Source organism: Myotis brandtii, unplaced genomic scaffold (assembly GCF_000412655.1).
Source record: "Myotis brandtii unplaced genomic scaffold, ASM41265v1 scaffold1466, whole genome shotgun sequence".
Taxonomy (NCBI): Eukaryota; Metazoa; Chordata; class Mammalia; order Chiroptera; family Vespertilionidae; genus Myotis; species Myotis brandtii.
In genome coordinates this window covers 272,292-272,619 of record NW_005355270.1, presented here as the reverse complement: position 1 = coordinate 272,619, position 328 = coordinate 272,292, and the positions used below count along the sequence as shown (strand labels likewise).

General features: G+C 70.4%; 1 protein-coding gene across 1 annotated transcript in view; it reads left to right on the top strand.

Moving 5' to 3' along the window:
- Window positions 1–328, top strand: part of CPNE7 (copine VII) — a gene marked incomplete at its 5' end in the record, with an annotated part of 19,649 nt that overhangs the window by 11,859 nt on the left and 7,462 nt on the right. The window contains one exon of the mRNA XM_014535619.1: window positions 172–304. Within this exon, the coding sequence (XP_014391105.1) occupies window positions 172–304 (133 nt within the window). The remainder of the gene's footprint in view (window positions 1–171; window positions 305–328) is intronic.

Here is a 328-nt window from a genome sequence, read left to right as displayed (position 1 = left end):
GGAAGGAGGGGAAGGAGGGTGTCCTGCAGAGCAGGTGGTGGCCACAGAGGGACAGAGTGTCTGGGAGAGGGCCGTGGCGGTGGCTGCCGGGCCACCGGGGTGAGGAGACAGGGAGACGGGGTCCCCCCGGGCAGCAGGGGCCAACCCCTCCCTGACCCTCCTGACCCCCAGATTGTGGCCCAGAAGAAGGTGACCCGACCGCTGTTGCTGAAGTTCGGCCGGAACGCGGGCAAGTCCACCATCACGGTGAGGCCGCCCCCTTCCTGCCCGGCCCGCCCTGCAGACCTGTGCCCGCCCTCGCCATGACCCTGCCCTGGCTGGCTCTGAG